This window comes from Phacochoerus africanus, chromosome 1 (assembly GCF_016906955.1).
Source record: "Phacochoerus africanus isolate WHEZ1 chromosome 1, ROS_Pafr_v1, whole genome shotgun sequence".
In the NCBI taxonomy this organism is placed as follows: domain Eukaryota; kingdom Metazoa; phylum Chordata; class Mammalia; order Artiodactyla; family Suidae; genus Phacochoerus; species Phacochoerus africanus.
Window position 1 is genome coordinate 257,476,124 of NC_062544.1, and position 24,847 is coordinate 257,500,970.

Below are 24,847 nucleotides of genomic sequence, written 5' to 3' on the forward strand. Positions count from 1 at the left end.
AAGTCACTACAAACGAAAATCAAAACCAAAGGCAAAACCAACCAACTTTCTCATGCTTGAGAATTATATTTATTACCAAAGATAATAGGAAAAAGAAAACCTGAAAGGGAAATATAGATAATTGGTAATCTTCCTAATTTTTGATTTAGAAAAACTATACTAAGTCAATCTTTTCCATATATATGCTAGAGAGATAGTGAAAAAAAGCTTTGTTTATCTAGGCATTCTCATAGAAAACTACACCTTTCAAACATGTTTGTTTTGTTTTTTAAATTTTTTTAAGCAAAATACTGATAGCCTATTTCTAAATAACATAAACATTCTAAATATTATTTAGAAAACACACAGAAATAAGTACACACACACATACATATACATAGACATATATGTAATGTATCCATTAAATCTTTTTGGGTGTACTTGTATTTCTTATTCCAATTTATTTTAGAAAATCTCAGAAGGGCAAGATTATAGGTTTCCCTCAGGTTAAGAAATTAATTCAGTCTGTATGACTAATTAAGAAAAGGAAGGCAATTTAAAGAAAAGTTAATACTACTATAACTTTTTAAAGGCTTTTAATACATAAAATAAAGAATACTTGGAGAATCTAAAAAATTCTAACATTATGACTAAATGTTAACTTTCTTCTTATACAATAAGTACTTTGTAAAAGAAACAATTTTACAGAATTTAGCAGTATGCTGAATATTTTTAAAAGATGAAGACAGACAAACAAAAGCAGGGAAAACTTAAGATATACGCCTCTTGAAAGCATAAAACCAGGCAAGAAAAAAATTGGCATTTATGAGGCTTTCTGCCTCCTTAGCATAATCCAGGCAGTGCTAGAGGACTAGAACCCAAGCTGAAAAGTCTCAATCTTATTGATAGAAGATATTAAATGATAGCATTCAGAGCTGCCAGTGTGACTGAAAATTGAAGGAGAAACCATAAGAAAGAGGAAACCACGGGAGAGTGATGTTCTTAAATCTGTCTATAAATTCTCCCTTGATCCTCGGGTGAACACTGACTTGTGCATGCAGAAAGGTAATTTCAAGGATCTGGTGAAAACCGAAAGGTAAAAGCCTAAAGAGGCAGAACAGACTTTTCAGCTGATGTCCACTGCAGAGAAGATTGTGTTTGAATATTAAATTCCATCAGGTTAGGGGAACCAGATGAACACATTAGGCTTTTCACTGAAAGTCTGGAAGCACCATGTCCTTTAGAAGTAAAAATCAAACTGAGGTTTTGTCTTAAGAATATGGTTAAAAAAAAAAAAAGAATATGGTCAAAACATAAATAGCCAACACTAAGAAAATGTAAAAGCCAAACACTGCAAGATCAAAATTAATCAACCAGTAACATAACTGTCTCTGAAAACAAACAAACAAACAAAAAAACAACACTCTTCAGGAGATCATGAAATTGTACAGTAAGTCATCTGCAACATCCATTATATAGTAAAAAATTACCAGGCATGTGAAAACAATAACAACAACAACAAAAATGAGGAAAAGATAACCCAAGATCAAGAGGAACAGTAATCAATAGAAACAGACCTTGAGGTGATCTGGATTTTGAAACTAGGAGAAAAGGACTTTAAAGCAGCTATTACAATATGTTTATGAATTTAAATTAAAAGAAACATAAGGAATGAACATAGGGAGATTTCAGAGGGAAACTGAAAATGTAAAAGAGAACAAATGGAAATTCTAGAACAGGAAAATGTATAAGTTGAATAAGTCACTAGATACTTCCACTTTTGTCCATGAGGAAATAATAGCAATGGGATATGCAATCCAACCATAAGCAAGTAAAAGACTAAGCAAAATATGTGAAACAAAAGGGCAGGGTTATGAGGACAGGGAAATAAACAAGGGGAATTTTACTATATTTGTAGCTTTCTATTGAGACAATTTCTAAAATGTGATGCAGTGAAGGGGAGCCCAAACATAGTTGAATACTATTCCTGAGTTAAAGAGATTAGTAAAAACTCAGGGAGCCTGCAGAAATTCAGTTTAAGGAACAGAATACCAGAAAAAGATGAGTAACATAAAGTATTTTTCTTAATTTTAATTTATTTGAAAGATAGTTGATTGTTTAAAGTAAAGCCAATAGTAATACTTTAGTTCGTATACTTGTTTTTATTACATGTGTAGAAGTCAAAGATTTAACAATAGCAAAAAGCTTGAGAGGGAGGAAAATGGAATTGTATTTTCTGTGATCCTTATATTATAAGCTAATCCTATAGTAAACATTTCAAAAAGAGGTATACCTAATAATCCAATACTGACCATAAAATATAATACAGAGAGTTATTTTTTTCATCGAAAAGAAATCAAGAAATTAGGAAGATAGCAACAAAGTCAGATAAAAAGTAAATAGCAAAGGGTAATTTAAGCTCCAAAACATCAATAAATATTACATTAAAGAAAATTAACACTCCAAATAAAAGGCAAAGATTGTCATATTGGATAAAAAATAAAGCCTAACAATATGCAATTTACGTAATAGAAATATACATTAAATATAGCCATACGAGGGTTAAAATCAAAGGATGGAAAAACCACAAAATGCAAACACTAAAAGGCTGTACTAACATCAGACAGAGTAAGCTCAAGAGGAAAGAATCTACTAGGAAATAAAGTGAGGCAATTTATAATGATAGATAAAGGGTAAGTTAATTAAGAAGCTAAATAATCCTAAAAGGTATTCAGTTAAAACAGAGTAGTAAAATATATGAAACAAAACCATTTAAACAAAAAGGAGAAATATACAAATCTATAATTATAATACATTTCCACACTCTTTTCTTATTAAAAGAATACATAAATAGAAAATCACTAAGGATATGAATAGCACTACCAACTGATTTGATCTGACATTTATAGAACATTCCATTCCAAAACGGAAAAATAAAAGTAAATGTATGTTTTAAAGACACAGAGAACATTCACTAAGACAAAATTCTGGGCCATAAAATAAGTTTCCATATTTAAAAGGCTAAACTCACACAAAATACATTCTCTAGTCTTAGTAGAATTGAAGTAGAAATCAGCAATAAAAGCTATCTAGAAAAAATCACAAAAGATTTGGAAATTTAACACACTTCAAAATAACTCCTGCAAAAAGACAAAATTTTTCAGGGAAAGTGAAAAGTGTTTTAATTTTATGATAAATGGAAACACAACATATCAAGTACAAGATTCAGCTGAAGAACTGCTTACAGGAAAATTTATAACTTTGAATATTCATAATAGCAAAGAAGAAAGGTCCAAATCATTGATATGTTTCTATTTTAAGAAGCAACATAAAAGTTGAGTTCCCTGGTAGCCTAGCAGTCAAAGATCTAGTGTTTTCACTACTGTGGCTTGGGTCACTGCTGTGGCACAGGTTTGATCCCTGGCCCGGGGAACTTCTGCATGCTGCAGGCATGATCAAAAACAAAACTAAACAAAAAACCAAAAAAAAAGAAGCAACATAAAAGTAAGCTGAAGAAAAAAAAAATCAGAAATTCATTAGTTAGAAAGGGAATAAATAACAAATCAAAAGTGGGAGCTCCCGTCGTGGCGCAGTGGTTAACGAATCCGACTAGGAACCATGAGGTTGTGGGTTCGGTCCCTGCCCTTGCTCAGTGGGTTAACGATCCGGCATTGCCGTGAGCTGTGGTGTAGGTTGCAGACGCGGCTCGGATCCCGCGTTGCTGTGGCTCTGGCGTAGGCCAGTGGCTATAGCAGCGATTCGACCCCTAGCCTGGGAACCTCCATATGCTGCGGAAGCGGCCCAAAGAAATAGCAAAAAGACAAAAAGAAAAAAGAAAGAAAGAAAAAAAAAAACTTTGGGGAAGAAAATCATGGAGTATTCACATTACCTGATTTCCAGAATTTCTACAGGCTGTAGTAATCAAGATAGTGTGGTTTAGCATGTTGATAGATATATAAAGAAATGGAATAATATAGGGAACCCAGGAACAAATATAGTTAACTTCTGGAAAGCAAGTTTTTTTTCAGTGACAAATGCCTATGCATTTTGATATACAAATAGAAACAAATAAGCCTCAACCCTCAAACTACATGCAATTATTTTAAGTTGAATTATAGACCTATGCATGAAAGCTAAATTTATATAAAAGCTTCTGGAAGACAATACCTTTGCTATCTAGAGGTAGGACATGGTTTCTAAGAAAATACTAAACACAAAAGAAAATTCTGATAAATTATAGATCATGTAAATTTAAAACTTTTGCTCATCAAAAGACACTATTAAGAAAAGGAACAGGGGAGTTGCTGTTGTAGCTCAGCAGAAACAAATCTGACTGGTATCCATGAGGACACAGGTTCGACCCCTGGCCTCGCTCAGTGGGTTAAAGGATCCGGCACTGTTGTGAGCTGTGGTGAAGGTCACAGACTCGGCTTGGATCCTGTGTTGCTGTGGCTGTTGGGTAGGCCGGCTGTGATTCGACCCCTAGCTTGGGAACCTCCATATGCTGCCGATGCAGCCCTAAGAAGCAAAAAAAAAAAAAAGAAAGAAAGAAGAAAAGAAAAAAGAATAAGAAAAGGAACAGGAAAGCCACTGATTAGGAGAAAATATTTGCAATGCAATACATGACAGAGAATTTATATTGAAAATGCACAAATAACACCTCTTTATCAGTATCATGAAAAAATGACACCATTTTTTTCTTTTGGCTGCTCCTGCAGCAAATGGAAGTTACCAGGCCGGGGATCACATCCCAGCTGGATATGCCACAGCTGCAGCTGGATTCATAGCCCACTGCACCAGGCCAGGGACTGGGCCCAGGAATTAAACTGGTGCCTCCATAGAGACAAGCCAGATCATTAACCCACTATGCCACAGGGGGAACTCCAAACAACATCATTTTAAAAAGGCAAAGACTTGGAAATTTTACAAAAGAAAATATGTGAATGGCCAATGAACACATGTGAAGTTGTTCAACATCATTAGTAATCGAAGAAAATTAAAGTTAAAATGACAATGAGGTACTTTTACACTCACTGGAATAGCTAAATTTACAGATGGCAACATCAAATGCTAGTGAGAAGGTAGAAAAACTGGAAGTCATATCCTTAGTGAGAGTATAAAATTATACAATTTGAAAAAAAAATTTAGAGTGTCTTATAAAGTCAAACTACATCGGTGCTATTACCCAGAAATTCCACTTCTAGGTATTTCTCAAAAATAAATAGAAACATATGTCCTCAAAAAAAAAAAAACTTATACACTCTCTCAAGAGAAAAAGAGAGAAACAAAATATGATACAGCCACACAACTGAAAACTTCCCAGAGATAAAACACATGAATTGCATAATACATATACAGGAGAATCTCAAAAACATTATAGTTAGTGAAAGGAGCCAGATACAAAATATTATATTCTGTATGACTCTATTTACATATATTTCAAGAAAAGTCAAACATAATTCATGGTGATAGGGAGCAATTTTCTGTAATAATGATAGTAGATTCAAGAGGGATTTCTTCTTTGGGATAGTATATTTGGATTACATAGTTTCTTTTGGCCTGTTTCTGGTTAATTTTTGACATTTTTTTGGCTAAGAGGAAGCATATAGATTTGAAACATAATGAGCTTTCTTCAGTAAATGTCTCATTTCCTATTGTATTTCAATGGCATCAAAATTACAAATAAAGCCATTGATTAAAAAGTTTGTGGAAATCTTAAGAACACAAGCAATTGCTAAACATTTTTGTTAGAAACTCTAGTCAGTTAACCATTGCCTAAGTGACGTGTACATCTCATCACTCATTTACCACATATCCACTGTTGCGATGCTACCATCCAAAAAATAATCTATCTTGATCCCAGTTGACTGATTCTAAAGCACAGCCTGTATAGATTGGTACTCACCAATTATTATCGGCTGTGGCTCACTTTTTACTCCAACTCCTGCGCTGGTACTAGCTGCAACCTCTACCCGGTACTGAATACCGGGGAACAATCCACCAATTATTACAGATCGAATGGCTGCATCCACAGTTTTATTGATGTGGAATCGTGTTTCATTCCCCAGACACCAGATCTATATAAATGTAAAGTGAATCACAAAAGAATATAAAATTATATAAGAGAATATAAAATGATCTAGTTATGATTGATTAATTCTTTAATAGAGACCAATCTATTTTCTATTTTCTAGGCTTATTAAAGTATCTGTAAATGACATTTTCTTAAGCCTAATTTCTGCTGAACATACATATGATATATATCATATGATAGTATCATATATATCATATGATACTAGATATATATCATATGATAGTAGATTCAAGAGGGATCTTGAATCATACATATATATATGATATATATGTATGTGATCAGGTGTACAAGTGTGTGTATTGAAAAAAGAACCACAAAAGAAGCTAAAATTATGAAGTGTTCCTTTATATTTCACCATCAAACTGCTCACAGTAAAATGATTCCCTTAATATCTTTGCAAAGCCTAGAAAGTGGTCCTTGGTTGCAAACAGCCTTTAGGTATGGATTAAAACACATATATTCCTCTGCTTAATTTATTTATCAAGATTTATTACACATATAATCTATTAAAAATATGGTGATTATTAGTTGTAGTATCTAAGGTATATAGGTATACATCAAAATAATTTATATTTCATTTAAGAAAATATTAACTTATACATAAGTAGTTAACAAGATTAATTGACTAAAGTTATAGGTATTGACTGAGATAAAATTAAAGCCAATATTTACACTCATGGTAATAAATCTTAATATTGATCAAAACATATCTACACACACATAAACATGCATGAGAACAAAGTGATAGGAAGTCTTTAAATATGGATGTGAGGGATGCTAGGCTTGTACTTCCAATAAACGGCAAATTTTAAGTCATACTTCTTTCTGGGATATGGAAATCTGTTACTGTAAAATGTGTTAATAAAAAGTGTATACTTATTTATATTATATTATATAGTATTTATAATCTACATGGGGACACATTAAGTAGGAACACATATGATTTGTTTCTAAAACAGGTAAGTTCCTGAAAATTTTTCTTTAAAATATTGTCATTGAATTGTAGATTACTTCTATTTGTCTATGAAACCCAAGTTAGTAATGGAGGAATATTTAGCCTTTACCAAAATATATACATTTTTACCAAAATAGGACAATCTTACATAAGTAAGAAAATGTACAACTTATGAAAAATTATTATGTTGTGGAAAAAATCAATATTTAAATAAATGGAAGTTGATGATATTTAGTCCTAGGTGATAGAAATGTAAAAATTTAACCTTATCAAAACACACACCCCAGGATATATAAATATTTGATTTTAAAATAATGTGTCCTAACACAAAATTTCAGAATTAATATAATTATGTTACTGTAAAGGCACTTATTTCTTATTCACATTTATATATAATGTGATAGGAATAATTTTAAAATACAGATTTATGTAAATTTAGTCCATTTGCTTCAGTGACTTAACCATTAAGTTAAAATTCTATTTTATTTTATTTTATTTTTGCTTTTTAGGGCCGCGCCTTCAGCATATGGAAGTTCCCAGGCTAGCGGTCAAATCGGAGCTACAGCTGCTGGCCTACGCCACAGCCACATGGCAATGCCAGATCTTTAACTCACTGAGCAAGGCCAGGGATTGAACCCGAAACTTCATGGTTCCTAGTTAGATTCATTTCCACTGCGCCATGATGGGAACGCCTTAAAATTCTATTTTAAATTTCTCATTTTTTTTTTTTAGAAATAACAATGTTTTGAGTGAAATTATTTAGCCTAATTTCACCCACCAAATAAGAATTCTTGGGGTGAGGTGGCATGTCTAGTTTTCTTTTCTAATAGATCTACTCAGTATGTTTTTGCCAGAATTCTATAAACATTTATTAACGGGAAAACACCATAGTTTTGAATTTTTACAAAGTTTAACAAGGTGTTTTACTCTCCCACATGGTCTAATCACATCACAATTAATCAGAATCTTCTTTCTCAAAGTGAGACAACTTATGTCCCTTAAACAATGTCTCTCAAATAATGGTGAAAAAACAACGGATATATATACTGTTTCTAAATAGTAACAAATCCATCAATTGAAAATGAGACTTTTTCAAAATTTGTTTTTTTCAATAGCTCCCTTTTTCCAAGTGAAATATTCTATAGAATCTCAATAACTTGATAAATGCAGAATTTAAGGTGGGAGCTGGTACTGCCCACACTCCTAACCCCTCCCAACTTTTAACCCCCTGAAGCATCTTTTATGAGAATACAGTTTAAAAATAGCTGCTCTGAGGCCCATTACACAGAATCCAACAAGAAAGATAAAGGCCTTTCTGGGGTAGGGCTTCACCATCCACCCTGTATCCCATCCCTCATAATCTCTGAGGTTCTGTAATCACATTATACAAAAAAACACTGCATCATTATAGTTGACTTGTCCCACTGAGTTATCTTGTGTTATCCATGACCTTGCATTAGGTTCTACGTAGAATGCATTTGCTCCTTTATCTGGCACAAAGATATAAAAAAATGACAGTACACTCAAACTCAGTAAGGGGGCCACTAGAAATGTTCCTCATTCCGGTGACCCTGAGATTTCCCTGGGAACTTCTGCCCGTGAACTTTCTTTCTTCATCCAGGCCCTACCTTGTATTCTTGGATAATTCCATTCTGATGATCTGGAGGAGGAGGATCCCAGGAAACACTAATGCTTGTGCTATTGTGGCTTCCAACTGTCAGCACGGTGACAGATTGTGGTGGGGCACTTGGGGCTGCGGAGGAAGTGAGCAGAACGAACACAAACTGTAAGTCTGGGTGTGCATTAACACTGCTTACAGAACACAAATATGACGACAAGATGTGGCAGGGTTTGGTTTCCAGTAGTTCTGCCTTAACAGTGATGGTTTTAAAAAATCCTTTAAATAGAAGTTCCCATCGTGGCGCAGTGGTTAACGAATCTGACTAGGAACCATGAGGTTGTGGGTTCGGTCCCTGCCCTTGCTCAGTGGGTTAAGGATCGGGCGTTGCCATGAGCTATGGTGTAGGTTGCAGACATGGTTCGGATCCTGCATTGCTGTGGCTCTGGCGTAGGCCAGTGGCTACAGCTCCGATTCAACCCCTAGCCTGGGAATCTCCATATGCCGAGGAAAAAAAAAAATCCTTTAAATATAATTTTTTTTTGTGTTTGGTTTTTGGTTTTTTTTAGGACCACACCCGCGGCATGTGGAGGTTCCCAGGCTAGGGGTCAAATTGGAGCTACAGCTTCTGGCCTACACCAGAGCTCACAGCAGCACTGGGTCCTTAACCCACTGAGTGAGGCCAGGGATCAAACCTGCATCCTCACGGACATCAGTCAGATAACATTCAAAAGAGTGTTTGCTATATGCCTAGAACTGAGGTAAGTGTCAGGTTTAATATGCACAATAATCTCAGGAAATAAAAACAACTCTTTTTTTTTTTTTTTGTCTTTTGAGGGCTACACCCATGGCACATGGAGGTTCCCAGGCTAAGGGTCGAATTGGAGCTGTAGCTGCCAGACTACGCCGGAGCCACAGCAACTTGGGATCCGAGCCATGTCTGCAACCTACACCACAGTTCATGGCAACGCCAGATCCTTAACCCACTGAAAGAGGCCAGGGATTAAACCTGCAACCTCATGTTTCCTAGTCGGATTTGTTAACCACTGAGCCACAACGGGAACTCCAAAACAACTCTTATCTCAGTCTAACAGGTAAGAAAACAGAAGGCGGGAGTTCCCATCGTGGCTCAGCGGAAACGAACCTGACTAGTATCCATGAGGACTCAGGATAAAAAAGAAAAAAGAAGCCATTGAGAAAGATTGATCTAAGTCAAACTACAAGGGAGAATTTGAACCCAGGTATGCCTCCTTCTAGAATTTTGATTCTTTTGACCCTATAGCTCCCTTTCTGAAAAGAAAAGCAAAAAACACTGCTATCAAAAATATTCTGAAAGTATGCATTCCAAAATTTTCATTAGTTAATTATAATTCCTGAGTGATAGCATTATTGACAATCTTTTTGTTTTGGTTTGCATTTAATACATAAAAAGAGAAACACAGCAATACATTTCAGCCACAGAAAAAGGACACTTCTGCTTTCATATTGAGAAAAAATAATGGACTGTTATTAATTGATCCATAATTTAAGATTTAAAACATTTTATACTGATGGGCAAGGAACTCTGAAGATATGAATGAAAGGAGTTCATGTTAGGTCAAATGTGAGATGCACAAATTTTAATGTCCTATAGTTCTCTTCCTTTATGGTTTCTCCTATAACTAATTAAAATCGTACTGAGAAAAGATGAATAAGAAAGAATTCATGATATTAGAGTGTACCATCTTCCACCCCATGTATATGAGAACTAAGTCATACTAATTTTGCCAGAAAACTTACCAATTCTCAGTAAATCTCTGAGTTTAAACCAAAGGTTGAAAAAGTCAAATCATTAACAGTAAAAACAAAATTCAAAGAATTCTGTGATATGAAAGTGTACTTACAATCAAGATTAATGCTTTCATAACTCTACATAGTTTATTTTAGGTCTTCGAAAACGTGTATACTTCAATCATAAAAGGTATCTTAAAAGTCTATCAATAAAGTTTCCCAAGTTTGATAAATCTGTCATGGCGTACTTCACTGAGGTACAGTCCTCTTTGCATTGAGTATAAAACACAGAGACATGTTACCACAATACTGCTCTTTATTATTCATCTCTATGTTAACATGGCTCCAAAATATGGCTCAATGATATAAATTCACTTGTTTGCTGGTAGCAGTTTTGTCGTTGTTAAGTGAACTTCATTGAAAAGTGACACTTTGGAGAACTGGTTTCTCCTTTGCCTTATAGATGGCTTGGCAAGGAGGCCATGCCTGTTTCCTGACAGCTGTTATTCCAGTGCTCAGCTTCTTTCTACAGTGTGAAAGAACCCACTCATTGTTCCCAGACACAGCCCCGCTGAGTTCCATTTGTTCTCTTTAGAAGGCCACAGAAATCGGAGATGAGCATATACCGAAGGGCGACAAACATCTAATTCAAAGGAAAAGTCTAACTGCAGGGACATTGATTTTTGGAAGTAAGCTTCAAATGCAGCATTCTGCATTAAATTTACTCACTGTACTCACTGATTCTATACATTTTCAATATAAAATTTAATGGGGGATGAAAATACTATTATTAGTTTTCAGTATTTCAGTATTTTTTGTTAGAAATCCTAAAGGTAATGCCTTTAAAAATACACACCCATGTCAGTGTATCACACTGTAAACTGTGAAGATAACATTTCCCTGTGTTGCTTCTTATATGATGTGTATAATTTAAAAGCTCCTTGGTCAAACATGAATGTTTACATGTTAGCATGAACAACCTACACACATTTTTTTTAAGGCTGCTCTTATATCTATTTATATAAAATGTGTTTAGAAAAAAGGCTCTTTCCTGGGGCAGTGTACATAAAGTTAGTAGAAAGGCACAGAAGGGGGAAATTTATTATATTTGGTATCTAACTTTCCATACTTTTGATGATGTTCTAGTGAAGGAGACACGAGAAAATGGACTGGTTGAGATCTACATTAATTTCATGTCTATCACAGATTGACTTTAAAGTATGTGCAGGCAAGAAAATTTACAAAGGGGAAAGGGAGAGGGAGCATTCCCTGAGGAGAATGCCACTACAGACATGCATGTGGACTTCAGATTAGAAATTATGAATCAGACTTCACAGGGAAGGAGAATTATAAAAGAAAATATGGTGCTTTACTATACCAAAAAAGGGGAAGTGACAAAGAGTGGCCTGTGCACTTGGGTTTCCTGTAATGAAGTCAAATGAGCTAAATCCGTGTGTAAAAAAAAAAAAAAGGAAAACATTATAATCAAATTCCAGTGTACTTACAAACAAGATTTAAATGAATGCTTTAAGAAAATTTCAAATCACTTGAATGTCATTTTTCTGAGTTGTTAGATTCTATGGCATTCTCAGAATTAAAGGGGGGAATGACACTTCCTGGATTCACTTTTAGATTCCCTTTTGCTACCCTTTTAAAGATGGTGACTAGAATTTCAACAGAAATTGATTTAATTATGGTTTAAGTTTGGTATATATTAGAAATCAGAATACTGACCTTCTTCAGTAGTACGAACTGTTTTAGATTCACTATCCATTCCTTGGAACTCATTAAAATATGGCCGAACTTTAATTTCATAAGTCACTCCCTTTTTCAGATTGGCTAAGACAGCGCTTCGCTCAGTGGGGACTTTGGCGTCTAAATTCTGCCATGTTGAAGTAGCCTGTAGGCCTGAAGTCTGACGGTACATCACTCGGTAGCCTTGAATAAACTGGGGTTGACGATCAACCTAAAAAACAAAGGAAAACACTTTTGAAACCAAATTGAAGTATCTGAATGATGCCATGGCTTTCAAACACATCTCCCCACTTTTAATATCCTCTTCCAGTTCTGTGTCCACATGGCTCTTAAGTTGTTATTTCCAAAAGGAAAAGTGGAACAGCTCTCTTTCCTGCTGAAAATACTTCATAGTACATAAGATACTTAATAATTCAAATTTTTTGGATTAGCATAAAAGCCTATCAAGGTCTAGACCTGCCATTCTTTCTAGCGTCAATGCTCATCTGCTTGTCTTTTTTATTTTTTCATATTTAACAATTCCCATTTTTGTGTTTTTATGCGTAGTGTGATATTTGTCAGGAATCTCCTTTTCTCATTCCTTGTTCATTCACTAATAGCTTCACTCACTTAAACATTGTTTTGAGTTCCTCCTAATAGGTGCCAGTTATTCTGCTAAACGCCGAGGATAAAAGTGAGGAATGAAAGTAGTCAGTCCCTGGCCTCACGGTGCTTAACGTTCAGGTGGAAGATGAGAGTCATTTAATAGTCACTCAGACAATAGGCAGGTTACATTGATAACAAATAAACATATGTACATGATATAAATGAGATGTAATAAATGAGATGTACTAGGAGCTAAGAAAGTCTAGAGTAGAGAGGAAGGTGACTGAATGGGGAAGGTGACTGACTCAGGATGGTGAGATAATGTTTCCCAAAAGAAGTGCTGAGATATGCATGGAAAGTAGGATTTATCTGGGGAATAAGAGTAAGAACAGCATGTATAAAATTCCTGTGGCTGGAAGAGGCATGTGAAGAGACTCAGAACTGTGGAGCTGAGCTGGATCATCTAATTTGAGTGCATATGAAAAGCCTGCATTCATTAACAAATATTAAATAACTTATTAATTTACCAACTTCTGGCTCCTCCAATAGTCCCACTATTGGCACAACTTAACAACTTCCTGACCCTTTCATTTATTTGAGGTACAGAAGATAAGCAACAGTTTTTAATAAAAATCTGAGATTTTTGAACCTGAAAACTAATATCAGAATATCAAAAAATATCAAAAAGTAAGTTCTCTTTTTACATTTATTAAACAATCTTTACTGGAGTTTTTACTGTTGTTTCATTTCAGGGAGAAAAGGGCATTTTGCTTTTTTAAACATTTTTAATGTCTTGCCATTTTCTAAAAATGCTTGACTTAAATATAACTATCACAGCATCGTCTCCAATCAATATTCCATATATTATACTTTAATAGCCATAGTCTAAGAAGCCTTTAACTTGGCATATTTCACTGTCAAAGTATAAAATTCAGTGGAGAAGAGATGGAATAAACTCATTTTAGGAAGGCTGAGGAGACCGAGGAAATAAAGAAGGTGATGATGGAAACAATTATTTCAGCTTTTTAATAACGTCTTTACTCAACGGTTAACACATAATAAACAATAGGTATTCTTTCTTGTATTAACTTCTAGCATTTCTTCATTAGTTGCAGTATTTTAAAATAATTTTAAGTGAAGGCAGAACATTTAAAAACTCAGAACCTCAATCAAAATACAGTGAAACAAAGGGACATTTTTTTGGTACTTTTAGAATGTCCAAGCAAGAAAAATGCATGAAGTTGGTCAGCATGAGCATGTGTCTTTCTAAATATGGCTAATTCCAGTTTCACAGATGAGTCTCAACAAGTAAGAATTCCTTCACCCACTTGACAGCTTTCTAACCCTCAAAGATGTGCGGAATTAGTGCTGTAGTTGTATGAGGTTATGTCAAGAGAAAGTAAGCTCAGTTTTGATACCAAAGCACATGATCTTTGATTCTTCACCCAGGCTACGAGTTTGTGTTCATACCGAAGTACACATTTTTTGAAAGGCAGAGGTTGTTCTGACATCATAAAACAAGATGACTAAAATGCAAAAAGCTAAATTTACGAGAATCAAAGAGAGATGCCTTTCATCAAAACTGTCAATGTTCAAAAAAATCTCGGCAGCATATGTTAAAACAACATTAAGCTTGCATTTTATAAACTTCTCTGCCTTCGCTTTAAGTGAATTTATATACTGAAAGAAAGACATAACTCACAATAATAGCTTGTTAATACTGAAAGAAGCAAGCTGTGTTTTTAAGAAGAACATTAAGCAGCTGTTTCCAGATGAAGGGAGTCTGTAAATCAGGGTAAATTGGTTTTATCCATGTTTGGTTTTCATTAATTAAGTGTTTTAGGGACTTTATGAAGCTAATGTTTACTACACAACATTGCTTCGCTCACTTCAGTGTACATTGCCTTCAACCAGTAGATTCTAATGGCCTACTTAACAGCTAAATAGTTTAATTTGATTTTGTGCAGTGCTGTACATTGTTTTCAGAAAGAAATTTGTTGTTACAGGTGGCAGAAAAATAAAAATGCTGCACATTACTTAAAAAAATAGGTGGGACCTTTGGTGGACACGTGTTCTATATTACTGACTTCAGAGGCGCATTCTGCCAAGTAGTCACTTTTTTTTTTTTTTTTGTATTTTGCCATTTCTTGAGCCGCTTCCGTGGCACATGGAGGTTCCTAGGCTAGGGGTCTAATCGGGGCTGTAGCTGCCGGCCGACGCCAGAACCACAGCAACGTGGGATCCGAGCCATGTCTGTGACCTGCACCACACCTCACGGCAACACCGGATCCTTAACCCACTGAGCAAGGGCAGGGACCGAACCCACAACCTCATGGTTCCTAGTCGGATTCGTTAACCACTGCGCCACGACGGGAACTCCCAAGTAGTCACTTTTAAGCAAAATTGTTTACTTGTCATGTTTTACTAACATTCTGATTATAACAAGGAGGATTTTCTTTTAGAGTCGATCATAAAGTCTGGCCACAAATCTAAAGACCATAGAGTTTTTAAATAATTGGTATTTTCTAAAACCTGAATGAAGAATTGCCTTAAGGAAAACGTGAAGAGTTTCGGTCGACTAGTCATAAGGCCTTGATTAAGTTACAACTTAGCCTTTTAAACTTTCTGAGTCTCAGTTTACTAAATTTGCTCAAATAATATGCATATTACAAGGGCACAGAAACAATAAAATGACTAATACAGTTTAAAGCACTTTGCAAGTAATAAAGATGCACGATGATTAAAGCATCATTATTAAGTAAAGAATACATATAAAAACAGGGCAGAGAGGGGCCTATGTAGCCCTCAAATCAGCACTTTCATTAAAAGGTTTAAAGTTAGATGCTCAATATCTATCTTTTTCATTGAAAAAGTTCCATCTATTTTGCAAAGTCAAAGTGAGTTTTCTTTAGTGGGCTTAGCCTGCAAAGAAATTGATCTGGATTTAGCTGAGTTCTGAAATTCTCGTTTCCCAAAGTGTTCTTTCAACTTCAGTAGCTGTGATGTTTAAGGGGCCAGGGACCTGTAATTCTTTTTGTCCTTGAATAAAAGCAAAACAAGTACACACAAACTAGAATAATCCTCTTCAAATAAGAGGTTTATCGCTACTATCTTTGTGAAACACCCATTTTCATCATTTTTACCTACCCTCAAAATAAGAGCAGTCATTTTTAGAAAGCAGCCTTTGCTAACTATTGTTACTTCAAGATTAGACTTCTGGGGCAGGCAGATGTCCTTCTAGTTTAAATGTCCTGTGTGTTTGCTGACAGAATCCTGTTAACTATTGATAAACCATATCAGCTGGCCCCTAATACATGGGCTGGGGAATATATTTCTTTCCTTAAACATCAACATGAGTCTATAACTCAAATAGGAAGTTGAAAATATGACATGAAAATAAAATATTTGGTTATAATTTCCTTGGCAACTGTTCTGATCTCCAGTCTAATTTTATTTCACTGAACTTACATCTCAAATACATATTTATCTCATGTGTGACCACACACTCATGGGAATTTGTGATATAATCAAATACCTTCTTTTTAAAAATAAAAAAATTAAAATAACTGGACACAATGAATTTGAACATTCAACAATTATTGAAAAAGTATTTCATAATAAATGTTCTGGTCTGAAAAAAAAAAAGTAATGAAAATGAACTTTAGACTCACAAAACTCAAGCTCATGAGGGAGAGAGCTATGGAAACTAGTAATGACAAGTTTCTTGGGATATAGAGATGAATATGACAAGGTCCCTTTCCTGGAAGTACTCCCAGACTACTGATCTGCGAGTTTGATCTAATTTGATTTATTCTTTTAAAGTCATTGACTTTTAAAGTGATTTACTTCATAAACATAATGACTTTGATTCTTACCTATTAATTCCCACATTTAGAAGCAGCTTAAAAAGAAACCCTTCAAAACTCAGAACAAGGAAGAGAAGACTTTCAACTGAAAATGAAGAAAATCTGCTATTAAAAAATACAGCCATTTCCTTGGCTTACAAAGATGGAAGAGGAATGGCAGATAATACTCTTTCTGTGCCACTGGAAAAATGATGAGGTCATTATGTTCCTTTCATGGGAGCAGAAGAATAGAAACCATTAGATGCAGAAAACAGAATAAGTCTATGTGAAATTATATAAAAAATAAAATTAGAAACAATGTAATCTTAAATAATCATAATTACTCCTAAAACATTATGAATTTAGTATTATTTTTGTTCTAGCATTACCCAGTTTTGTATTCACAGGCAAATATTTGACTGCTCTTGTTTAAGAAATAATAAAGTGCCCCATCCACGATCTTATGTTGAAATTCCACTATCGAAAGGATTTTCTTTCAACTAAATATTTCTCTACAGTGTATCCTTAAAGTGAAAATCATAAAAAGTAGGCTGAAAGTAAGGAAACTCTAATCCTGTCTTTACCTATAAATAGATGTGGATATTGGGAACACTTCTCAACCTAGATGCACTGGTTTCCTTTTATTTTCTTTCTAGGGCTGCACTCATGGCATATGGAAGTTTCCAGGCTAGGGGTCCAATCTGAGCTGCAGCTGCCAAGCCTACATCACAGCCACAGCAATGCCAGATCCAAGCTTCATCTGCAACCTATGCCACAGCTCACGGCAATGCCAGGTCCTTAACCCACTGAGCGAGGCCAGGGATCGAACTTGCATCCTCATGGATACCAGTGGGGTTCGTTAACCACAGAGTCACATAGGCACTCCTGCATTGGTTTCCTTTCACAAAACTATAGAATTAGACTAAACAGTCTTAAATATTAATTTGGTTTCTTCTAATCTAACACAGTAATGCCGCCATGTTTCCCCATCGAGATGTAGGTGAGTGGTAATGCTGTTCTGAGGCCTGGGGTTAGAGTTAATCACTTTCTCTTTTATAAGGGAACCAAAGGTCTGTTTATATATCAGCTATGGCTCTCACCCCTGTGCACCATCACTAAGAATTTCCATGTTTTTCTCAAGTAGATTTGTATCTCTTTATATAGTCTTTCCTCACATCTAGTACAAAATTGCTACTCAACAAATGCCTGCAGAACTAGATTTGTTCATGGATTTACTATTAAGAGAATACAAGAATATCTCTCTTCATCGTGTTTTCTATTTAATTAATTGAGAATTTATAAAAAATAACCAGTTTTTCTTCCTCTACTTCCTTTGTTGGGATAGTTTATGGAATGGGAGAAATAGTTATTTCCCTAAGGAAACTTGGACTCTAAAATGGGAAAATCCATTTTTTTTTTTAAAAAATGACCGTCATTCTTCTACTACTGCATAACAATAACAACAATTACAGACGTAAGTTTAACACATTCCAATAAATTATATAATTAAAATAAATTTTTTCTAGATATTCCTAACTCAAGTGATCATTGTTTATACAATATACAGATCTACTATACATACAGAGGGCTTAAAAAAACTATGCTCTTTTAGCATCCTGGTATATTTTCTCTGGATTTTTTGAGGCTATCATAGAGAAATCTCAGGGAGAAATAAGAAGTTGGCCCAGGGAAGAATACTGTCTGCTTCTTCACAAAATGCAGACACACACGTATACAAGAGTTAATATTCTCTACTGTGAGTGATACGGCCATTTTTATATTATTTATTGTTTTGTGGAGCTTCAAGGCCTCTTCAAGGAGATTTGACTTGAAAGCCTCTGGCCAAGACAAGAATTACCAGACCCTTATCATCACCCCACCCATCTCATTGCAATGCTCCTTCCTCTACACCTTAAGCAACCTGGCCTACTCTTCCTACCTCCTACTGTGAAAGGTATGCGGCCCACTCCTCACCCTCCCTCTGTATTTGGCCCTTATAAGCCCCCAACTAACCAGCAAGTGTATCATAAGACCCCTCTTCCCCCAATTCAGCAGATCAACAGGTGTAATGAGAGACCTCTCCTCTCCCTGGGTTATAAAAACAGACGTGATCACATGCTCATTGTTGGCTCTCCCTGTTCATCAGGAACTCGTCCCCCTGCACCAGCAGCGTTTCTGTTCTCAATAAACTACTTTTTCTCCATCTCACCATGCTCAATAAGTTCTTTCTTTGCACCCCAATATGAGTCCAGAAATTCTTTTCTGACCCACGTGCATAGTTTATGACAATTTTCACTGCATTGGCTACCTTAAGATGAAAACACTGCTCATTTTGAAATAACAGTGAGCAGGTTGACATTTGTTATTACATGCATGGAATTGAAGTTCTTAGCATATATTAAAATATTAATTTATTATTTAAAACCCATTAATTTTTTTACTACACATGTCAAATTATTAAAATTACATACTTTTTGGTACTGCTGAATGAGATCCGCTAAAAGGATGTAAAGAGTATTGATTTAAATTTAGAAAAAAGGAGTTACCGTCATGGCTCAGTGGTTAACAAATTCGACGAGGAACCATGAGGTTGAGGGTTCGATCCCTGGCCTTGCTCAGTTGGTTGGGGATCCGGCATTGCCATGAGCTGTGGTGTAGGTCACAGATGAGGCTCTGATCTGGCATTGCTGTGGCTCTGGCGTAGGCCGGTGGCTATGGCTCTGATTAGACCTTAGCCTGGGAACCTCCATATGCTGCAGGAGTGGCCCTAGAAAAGGCAAAAAGACAAAATAAATAAATAAATTAAATAAATTTAGGAAAAAAACCTTCAAAATTAAAATTTTTGGTGCTTCAAATGACAACATTAAGAAAGTAAAAAACATCCTGCAGCTTGGGAGAAAATGCTTACAATTATATATCTAATAAAGGGTTTGTATCCAATATATAAAGAACTCACATTATACTAAGAAGACAACTCTATTGAAAAATGGGCAAATAGTTTGAACAGACATGTGTCTAAAGAAGATATACAAATGCTCAATAAACACATGAAAGATGCAAAATATCATTCCTCATTAAAGAAATGCAAATTAAAACTACAATGATAAACGACTTCACACCCATTAGAATGGCCATAATCAAAAAGACATAAGATAAGTGTTGGTGAGTATGTGAGAGAAATTGGCAAGGACGTGGAAGAAACTGGAACCTTCAAATATTGCTGGTGGGAGTATAAAACTGTGTAACCATTTTGGCAGTATATTCAAATGTTAAACCGAGAATTTAACAGTTCCTAAGTACATGCCAAGAGAAATGAAAAATATATGTCAATTTGTACAGAAGTGTTCACTGCACCATCATTCATAATAGCCAAAAGTAGAAATAACTCAAAGATGAATCAACTGATAAATGCATAAACAGATGTATGTGATCTATCTACATAGTGGAATGCTACTCTATAATAAACTGGAACAAAGTACTGGTACATGCTACAACATGGATAAACCTCAAAAATATCACACAGAGGAAGGAAGTCAGATACAAAGGATAACATAGTACATGATTTCATTCATATGAAAGAAATAGGCAATTAACGGACAGACAGCAGATTAGTGGTTGCAAAGGGCTAAAGTCAGGGGTACGGAGGAGTGACTACTAATGGACACAGGGTTTCATTTTGAGATGAATTGTTCTAAAATCAGATTCTGGTGGTGATTACACAATCCTGCAATCCTGTAAAGATACCAGAAAATATGGAGTTGTACACTTTAACTTGGATAAGTTCCTTGTGTCTCAGTAAGACTGCTTAAAAATTCAGGAGACAGAATATATTATGTTTAATATTGCAATCTATTTTTACTCTACTCACACTTTTATTGAATTTTTCTCTTTTTTTGCCATTGATTACACCTTGATTTTAAATGGTGAGGGGTTCTACCACTTATTTTGGGGGTTTGTTTGCTTTTATCTTTGCTGGTTTGTCTTCTTAAAGGAGTAAAACAGACTACCTTTAAGAGAGTCTTTAAAAACTTACCATACATAGAGTTCCCATCATGGCTCAGTGGTTAATAAACCTGACTAGTATCCATGAGGATGCAGATTCAACCCCTGACCTTGCTCAGTGAGTTAAGGAGCTGGCATTGCCATGAGCTGTGTGTAGGTTGCAGATGCAGCTCGGATCCCGAGTTGCTGTGGCTGTGGTGTAGGGCAGAAGCTGCAGCTCCAATTTGACCCCTCGCCTGGGAACCTCCACAATGCTGCGGGTGCAGTCCTAAAAAGACAAAAAGATGCAAAAAACAAAAACAACTTACCGTCCATGTGACTTGAACAGTGGTGGGAGTCAACACAACTGGAGTATGAAGACGGACAAGGACGTCTCCAAGTTCTTTCTGCACTTGTCTATGGTCCACTCCTTGTGCTGGTGGGCTGATATCTACAAGCATAACCAGTTCCAATTTTTCAACAGTCATAGTGAAATTCCCATATACACTACATATGCCAATATTATGATGTTACAAATAATAAAAGGGGAAAATTAAAAACCCTTTGTGACAAACAACATTAAAGCATATTCAGATACCTAATCACTATGCTGGGGCATAATTTGAGAGCTATTTATCTTCACTAAAATAATATTTCTAAAAGCGTTGTGTAATCCCTCACCCCCATTCCAATACACTGCTATGAAATATCTATTATTTCCTTATTAAAGAATAAAGTATGTGCTGTACGACTTCTTCAGAAACCCTCAGTTTATCTAAAATGGGGCCAGATCCGAACACGGCCATTTAAGACTTTGTTCAGTTCCTTTTATTAATTAGTAGGTTGTGTGTCCTAGTCCTTGACCCGTTTCAGTCTGGGAGTGTGGAAGAGAAAGTAATCAGGGAGCCTGGGAAGTGAATGATGTCCCTAAAGGCAAACAATGCGAGGGACAGAAGGGGAGGAATCCTCCCAAATTCACAAAAATATATTTAACTGACCAATTTAAAATACTGATAAAATGCTCTTGTAATAAATTCTGAACAGTACCCCAATATCTGACAAAATATAACACAGCTGCCTTTTGGGAAGTGATGGAGGGTAAGAGGGAGGGAGAAATAATGGTGATGTTTAGAATGCTATATTCTTGGCCATAAACGGTCCTGCCCCCTTATTCACCATTCATCTAAAAACGACTCTGTTTCCCATACATGTTTATATCTTATGTGTCCATTAAAAAAAGAAGAAAAGATAAATTATAGACCTCTGAGTTCATCAAAGTGATATCAAACCCTGAATTTCACACATACGCAAATCAACTTCTTTAATTGCTGCACTGAAACATTAAGTTGAATTTTTTTTTCCTTCAATCACTTTAAGGATGGAAGTCCAATTTAAAATGATTTATTTTCTTCATCTTTTTTCTCTGATTTTCTCAGACGACAATGAAACATTCATGCAAAATTTTTTGTAAATGCATACTCAACTGTAACTTAAACTGGGTGTACTAATGTAAATTGGAACATAAGTAATTAGGAACCACATTTTGGTAATTTTTTTTCCAGTTCCACTTTTTTTCATCCTTAACATAAACTGTAGAATGAGTTTTACTTGATTTAGAAAACACTTATATGTGTGTATATATTATTAATGTCATGTGAATAATATTACTCTTCGATGATATACCTATGGTCTACTGTGATGTTGATGGTGTGTTTGCTGCCTTACTAAAATAAGACTTTCCTAAATTCTATGGTATTTAATATCTTTGAAAAATAAGAGCTCACACAGCAAAGTGTTCTTTGCAAAGAAGTGCTTTGCAGATTGCAAAGCTGCTGAAAATGTGGTGTCAAAAATGATCCTGACATTCAGACACAAAACATGAGTTTTGCTATTAAATGTCTGTTAAAAGAACATAGGTCTTTTGCTCTATGTAGTCTCTCAACTGGAACAAGCCAGATCACAAACAACTTTTCATTAATCTTTTTTGACCTTTTCACCGAGCAGTTATTTTATGAGTTAAGATTTAGTGACTGGCACTGTTATTGAATGATCAAGAAGGGCCGCCGGATTCAATCACACCAAAAGTCTCCCCCACTCTGTGATCTCCCCACCTTCCATTGCGGCTAGGCGCAAAAACTACTTCTATCTACACAAGTAAAAGTGATCTGGGTGCTACCATTTCTTGACTTAAACCATACACCTCTTCCTTTTCAAGTTCAACAATTTAATTTACTCATGAAGTTCAGACACATTAAAAGCAACTGGATCCCAGCAAGGTAAAATAGAACTACTTTCAGGTCTTCAAATTCCTTGTTGTACTTTTTCTTTCTCTCAAGACAGCTTCTTTACCTACAGGCCCTTTATCATCATGGAAAATTAATCACATTCTTGCTTAGAGAACAATAGCAAAGTGGCAGCCCCTCCTCCCTTGACTGTCATCATGTCAGACTCGTTGCAAAAATCACGTGGTGACTTGATTTGACTTGATTCCTTTAAGGCACCCTTCTCTGTTATAATAGCATGCTAGTTACTATCAACCAACTACATGGTAATTATAATAATATTTTCTGGCTGTATGGTGCTTTTCATAGCATAAAAATACTGCTTTGAACCGTATCGTGTTCGAAGCCTTTTACAAATAAGAAATAATTAACCCTTTCTCAAGAACCCTGTGGGAAGTAAATTGTAATAAATAATAAAGCCACCATTTCTATATTATTAATTGCCTTCATCTACTGGTAAGAAGGGAAATTATAATTCAATATTCCATTTTAACCCCTGGATTCCAGTACCTTCTCAGTTTGAAGAGACAGGCTTCTAAGGATGAGATGAGAAATTTTCCATTTTGATCTTAAATTATAGAATTCTGGTTGAGTTTTTATTATTAGTCAAAAGAACTATATCCTCAGGAAGAAAGCCTGATTTACTTCTTTTGGTGTGTGTGTGTGTGTGTGTGTGTGTGTGTGTGTGTGTGTGTTTTAAACCATACACCTCTTCCTTTTCAAGTTCAACAATTTAATTTACTCATGAAGTTCAGACACAGAGCTGCAGCTGTTGGGCTATGCCATAGCCACAGCAATGTGGGATCCGAGGTGAGTCCAAAACCTACCCTACAGCTCATGGCAATGCTGGATCCTTAACCCACTGAGTGAGGCCAGGGATCAGGTTTGTTACCTCTAAGCCACAACGGGAACTCTGCGACTTACTGCTTTCTGAAACAAACTGTTCCTTTAAACATCTGGTTTAATAAAATATGCTGCAATGATGCTTGTTGTACTTGAGCCTGAGAGGACACTTGGAGGGCACTCTAACAGACTGCTGGGCCCTACCGCTAGAGCTTCTAAGTCTGGGCCTGAGAATTTGCATTTCTAACGTAGCCCCAGGTGATATAGATGCTGCTTCTGTAGGAACCACACCTTGAGACACACTGCACTCTCAAAACACAATTCCTGCACCATATAAGGGAATTTTGATATCCCTCAATAACCATATTATCCATTAAAGATCACTTTTTTGCTACTGTGTAATTGCATTGCAAAGAAGGAGAAACATTTTTGCTCCCTTTGAAATAGAGTAAAACCTTAACTTAGCTGATCCCCTCTTATGATGTAATTGTACCAAATTATTTTGTTTCTTTTCTACTAAATAGACCCTGACAGCTCCAGAAAGAAGACAGACTCACTGAGGAGAACACGTTTTCTTCTCCTTCATTGGATCAGGTCAGGTCTAGTGAAACATTATTATAATCAAGGTAGACAGATTTATCTCTTGTCCTGCAATCTCTTTGTCCTTAAAGAACTATTTAATGCCTAGAACCAGTCATATTTTCAGCTACTGATATTACCTTGTGTGCGCACAGGATCTGACATAGCACTTGGGTCACTGAGACCTTGTGGGTTGATTGCTCTGACCATGAATAAATAGATTGTATTGGGCCGCAGTCCTCTCACAGTATAGAGGGTGGTCTTTACATGGTTTGCCACTGTCTGCCAGCTATTGCTCACCGATTGGCTGAAACATGAAGAGAAATTTCAATTTAAGAGCAGTCGGAAGGGACTTGGACATGGAGTTGGGTATCAATGACAAAGGTTAATGGCTGAAAATTAAACACACACACACACAACGCTTGAAGTGTTCAGCCCAATAAATGAAACATTTGGATGATTTCAGTTTTTTCAACAACAAAGCCGAGCCCACCTAACGGAAGTGCCATGCACAACAAAATTAAACTCAGCCCAGGAGATGTGATAGCCCTTTGCTAAAGC

The 24,847-nt window shown here is 35.7% G+C and overlaps 1 protein-coding gene across 7 annotated transcripts in view; it reads right to left on the reverse strand.

Moving 5' to 3' along the window:
• ROBO2 (roundabout guidance receptor 2) overlaps nt 1–24,847 on the reverse strand; it is a 601,587-nt gene that overhangs the window by 65,329 nt on the left and 511,411 nt on the right. For 6 of the 7 annotated variants that reach the window (XM_047794525.1, XM_047794528.1, XM_047794527.1 and 3 more), the window contains exons 13-17: nt 24,427–24,593; nt 20,912–21,033; nt 12,151–12,382; nt 8,657–8,781; nt 5,885–6,056 (exon numbers count right to left, since the gene is read on the reverse strand). In XM_047794525.1, coding sequence (XP_047650481.1) covers nt 5,885–6,056; nt 8,657–8,781; nt 12,151–12,382; nt 20,912–21,033; nt 24,427–24,593 — 818 coding nt within the window. The remainder of the gene's footprint in view (nt 1–5,884; nt 6,057–8,656; nt 8,782–12,150; nt 12,383–20,911; nt 21,034–24,426; nt 24,594–24,847) is intronic. The other variant, XM_047794521.1, reaches the window with a different exon arrangement.